At 37.3% G+C, this 5,383-nt stretch overlaps 1 protein-coding gene across 1 annotated transcript in view; it reads left to right on the forward strand.

Annotated features, from left to right (window-relative positions):
* The first annotated feature begins 6 nt into the window (after positions 1–6).
* LOC104985710 (zinc finger protein 782-like) overlaps positions 7–5,383 on the forward strand; it is a 63,655-nt gene continuing 58,278 nt past the window's right edge. The window contains exon 1 of the mRNA XM_010836002.1: positions 7–40. Within this exon, the coding sequence (XP_010834304.1) occupies positions 7–40 (34 nt within the window). The remainder of the gene's footprint in view (positions 41–5,383) is intronic.

The following is a 5,383-nucleotide window of genomic DNA, read 5'->3' on the forward strand; positions in this document are numbered from 1 at the left end:
GATGTCATGCTGGAGAACTACAGCCACCTCGTCTCAGTGGGTGAGCAGACCTTACCATGCAACTTCCTCAAGAATGCAGATTCAGTTTTTTCTTTTTTTAAATATTAATCACTTTTATTGAAGAATATTAAATGAAAAATAAAATTCAGCACTTCATTATACAAATCAATAAGTTTAAAAAGTTATGCAGTAGCTTACTATCATCAGAGTCATGGTTTGGAATATTTTCATCATCCCCCCAAAATTCCTTGTACCCCTTTGCAGTGAGTCCCTTCCTCTCATACCTCTTCTCAGATGCCAGCCAATCACTGATCTATTTTCTATTTCGATACTTTTTCCTTGTTTTGAATCTTATATAAATGAATTTATATATAGTATCTTTTGTCTGACTTCCACATTTAGCATGATGCTTTTGAGACTCCTGTGTGTGTATCACCAGTTTATTCTTTTTAGCCTGAGTAGAATTCTTTTGTGTGCATATACTACAGTTTGTTATTCTTTCAGCTCATGGATACATGGGTGTTTTTCCAGTTTGGAGCTGTTATGAATAAAGCTTCTATGAACATTCACATATAAGTCTTTGTGTCAATACGTTTTTATTTCTTATGTAAATACCTAGGAGTGGGCTTACCTAGTCTTCTGGTAAGTTTATATGTAACTTATTCAGAAAGTTCCAGATGTTTCCCCATTGGGTCTACTGTGTTTCATAGCTGTAAGCAATGCCTAAGAGTTCTCACTGCTGTTACCAGCAGTTGGTTTGGTAAGTCTTACTATTTTTAACCATTGTAGTTGATGTCTAGTTGCATCTTATTGGATTTTAATTTGCATTTCTCTGGTAATTAACAATGTTGAACTTCTTTTCATGTGCTTTTTAACCATTCATAATCTCCTTTAATGAAGTGTTTCATCAAATCTTTTGCCCATTTTTTTGTTTTGTTTTTTGGTTTGGGTCTTGTTGAGTTGAAGGAGTTCAGACCTTACCAGATACATGTTTTGAAAATGTTTCTTCTCCAGGTCTGGCTTGCCTTTTTAGAAGAAAATGTTTACAGATGGTTTTGGTTTGCTATATACTTAAAAAATTTTTTATATGACATGATTAAGATTCAGGGATTTAGATCAATTGTATTCTTCATGTTTCCCCTAATGGTTATATCTTACATAACTATAGTATAGTCTTAACACAAGGAAATAGGCATTGGTACAATGAATGTGAATAGCTTTGTATCATTTTTTTACTTTATAATTTTGTATTGAGGCATGGTTGATTTATAATATGATGTTAGTTTCAGGTGTACAGCAGAGTGATGCAGTTATATATTCTTTTCCAGATTCTTTTCCCTGATAGGTTATTACAAAATACTGAGTATAGTTCTCTGTGCTACAGAGTACATCCTTGTTGTTATCTATTATATATTGGGTTGGCCAAAAGGTTCATTTCTTTTTTTCCCATAAGATGGCTCTAGTAGTGCTTTAGTTGTCTTTAATGTCATTCGAAACCAGTTTGTTAGATTTATTGTGACAGCAGTCATATCAGTATACATTTAAAAAAAACTTATCAAAATTGGTGAATTTTTGTGTAGCCATTTTAATATTGAACACAGAAGAAAAAAAAAACAGTTTTGACATGTTATGCCTTATTATTTCAACAAAGGTAAAAATGCAACTAAAACACAAAAATAGACTTGTGCAGTGTATGGAGAAGGTATTGTGACTGATCAAACATGACAAAAGTGGTTTGTGTAGTTTTGTGCTGGAGATTTCTTGCTGGACAGTGCTCCATGGTCAGGTAGTTGAAGTTGATAATGATCAAATAGAGACATTAATTGAGAAGAATCAATGTTATATCATGTGGGAGATAGCTGACATACTCAAAATATCCAAATCAAGATTTGAAAGTCATTTGCACCAGCTTGGTTATGTTAATCACTTTGATGTTTAGGTTCCACCTAGGCTAAGTGAAAAAACCTTTGTAACCATATTTCACATGTGTTTGTCTACTGAAACATAATAAAAATGTTCCATTTTTAAAACAAATTGTGATGGGTGTTGAAAAGTGGATACTGTACAATAATGTGAAATGGAAGAGATTGTGGGGGCAAGTGAAATGAACCACCACCAATCACACCAAAGGCATCTTCTTCCAAGGAAGATGGTGTTGTGTGTATGGTGGGATTGGAAGGGAATCCTCTGCTATGAGCTCCTTCTGGGGAATCAAACAATTAATTCCAACAAGAATTGCTCCCAGTTAGACCAACTGAGAGCAGCACTTGATGAAGAGTGTCCAGAATTAGTCAACAGAAAATGCATAGTCTCCATCAGGATAATGCAAGACCACATGTTTCTTTGATGCCTAGGCATAAACTGTTATGCTTTGGCTGGAAGTTCTGATTCACCCACCATATTCACCAGCCATTGTACCTTCAGATTTCCTTTTATTTTGGTCTTTACAAAATTCTCTTAATGGAAGAAATTTCAGCTCCCTGGAAGACTGTAAAAGGAACCTGGAACAATTCTTTGCTCAAAAAGATAAAAAAGTTTTGGGGAAATGGAATTATGAAGTTGCCTGAAAAATGGCAGAAGGTAAAGGAACAAAACAGTGAATTCATGGCACAATAAAGTTCTTGGTGAAAATGGAAAATGTGGCTTTTTTTTTTTTTTTTTAATCAAAGGAACTTCTTGGCCACCCCAATACATAGCAGTGTGTATAGGTTAATCCCAAACTCCTAATGTATCCCTTTCTTCTCCTTTACCCTCTGGTAACCATACGTTTATTTTCTGTGTCTGAGTCTGTTTATATTTTGAATTAAATTCATTTGTATCTTTTTTTTTATTCTGCACAAAAGCATATTTCATGATACTTTTCTTTTTCTATCTGGCTTACTTCACTTAGCATGATAATTTATAGGTCAGCCATGTATCTGCAGAAGGCGTGATTTTATTCTTTTTGTGGCTGAATAATACTTCATTCTGTGTATGAGATTATATCTATATCTATCTTACCACAATTTCTTTATCCGTTCATCTGTGTATGGACATTGGGTTGCTTCCATGTCCTAGCTATCATAAATAGAGCTGTGGTAACATTGGAGCATGTGTATCTTCAAACCATGGTGTTCACCAAATATATACCTAGGATTTGGAGAAGGAAGTGGCAGCCCACTCCAGTATTCTTGCCTAGAGAATCCTGTGGACACAGGAGCCTGGGAAGGCTACAGTCCGTGGCGTTACAACTTAGCGACTGAGCACACGCCTAGGATGTGCTTCCATGGATCATATGATAGCCCTATCATTTTCAGTTTTTTAAGGAACCTCCATACTGTACTCCATAGTGGCTACACCAGTTTACATTCCCACCAGCAGTGTGGGAGGATTTTTTCCTCCACACCTTCTCTAGCATTTGGTACTGATAGATGTTTTGATGATGACCATTCTGACTGGTGTGAGGTAATAACCTCATTGTAATTTTGATTTGCATTTCTCTGATAATTAGTGATATTCAGCATCTTTTCATATGCTTATTAGCCATCTGTACATCTTCTTTGGAGAAATGTCCATTTAGGTCTGCCTATTTTTTGATTGAGTTGCTTGGTTTCTTTTGTTACTGAGTTTCATGAACTGTTGTATGTTTTGGAAATTAATTCCTTATTGGTAGCATCATTTGCAGATATTTTCTCCCAGTTTGTAGGTTATCTTTCATTTTTATTGTGGTTTCCTTTGCTGTGCAAAAGCAAAAGTGTTGTTAGGCCCCCATCTGTGTATTTTTGTTTTTATTTCCATTACTGTAGGAGACAGATCCAGAAAAATATTGCTGCAATTTATGTCAAAGAGTGTTTTGCCTGTATTTTCCTCCAGGATTTTTATAGTATCCAGTCTTACATTTAGGTCTTTAATCCATTTTGAGTTTATTTTTGTATATATTGTTCAGTTCAGTCTAGTCTCTCAGTCGTGTATGACTCTGTGACCCCATGAATCGCAGCACACTACACCTCCCTGTCCATCACCAACTCCTGGAGTTTCTCATCCTCTGTCGTCCCCTTCTCCTCCTGCCCTCAATTTCTCCCAGCATCAGGGTCTTTTCCAATGAGTCAACTCTTCGTATGAGGTGGCCAAAGTATTGGAGTTTCAGCCTCAGCATCAGTCCTTCCAGTGCACACCCAGGACTGATCTCCTTTAGGATGGAGTGGTTGGATCTCTTGCAGTCCAAGGGACTCTCAAGAGTCTTCTCCAACACCACAGTTCAAAAGCATCAATTCTTCGGCGTTCAGCCTTCTTTACAGTCCAACTCTCACATCCATACGTGACCACTAGGAAAACCATAGCCTTGACTAGACGGACCTTTGTTTGCAAAATAATGTCTCTGCTTTTGAATATGCTATCTAGGTTGATCATAACTTTCCTTCCAAGGAGTAAGCCTCTTTAAATTTCATGGCTGCAATCACCATCTGCAGTGATTTTGAAGCCCCAAAAAATAAAGTCTGACACTGTTTCCACTGTTTCCCCATCTATTACCCATGAAGTGATGGGACCAGATGCCATGATCTTAGTTTTCTGAATGTTGAGCTTTAAGCCAACTTTTTCACTCTCCTCTTTCACTTTCATCAAGAGGCTTTTTAGTTCCTCTTCACTTTCTGCCATAAGAAAAGGGTGGTGTCATCTGCATATCTGAGGTTATTGATATTTCTCCCGGCAATCTTGATTCCAGCTTGTGCTTCTTCCAGCCCAGCGTTTCTCATGATGTACTCTGCATAGAAGTTAAATAAGCAGGGTGACAATATACAGCCTTGACGTACTCCTTTTCCAATTTGGAACCAGTCTGTTGTTCCATGTCCAGTTCTAACTGTTGCTTCCTAACCTGCATACAGGTTTCTCAAGAGGCAGGTCAGGTGGTCTGGTATTCCCATCTCTTTCAGAATTTTCCAGTTTATTGTGATCCACACAGTCCAAGGCTTTGGCATAGTCAATAAAGCAGAAATAGATGTTTTTCTGGAACTCTCTTGCTTTTTCGATGATCCAGTGGATGTTGGCAATTTGATTTCTGGTTCCTCTGCCTTTTCTAAAACCAGCTTGAACATCTGGAAGTTCACGGTTCACATATTGCTGAAGCCTAGCTTGGAGAATTTTGAGCATTACTTTGCTAGCATGTGAGATGAGTGCAATTGTGTGGTAGTTTGAGCATTCTTTGCCATTGCCTTTCTTTGGGATTGGAATGAAAACTGACCTTTTCCAGTCCTGTGGCCACTGCTGTTTTCCAAATTTGCTGGCATGTTGAGTGTAACACTTTCACATCATCATCTTTCAGGATTGAAATAGCTCAGCTGGAATTCCATCACCTCCACTAGCTTTGTTTGTAGTGATGCTTTCTAAGGCCCACTTGACTTCACAT

This window comes from Bison bison, unplaced genomic scaffold (assembly GCF_000754665.1).
Source record: "Bison bison bison isolate TAMUID 2011002044 unplaced genomic scaffold, Bison_UMD1.0 scf7180017864057, whole genome shotgun sequence".
Lineage (NCBI taxonomy): Eukaryota > Metazoa > Chordata > Mammalia > Artiodactyla > Bovidae > Bison > Bison bison.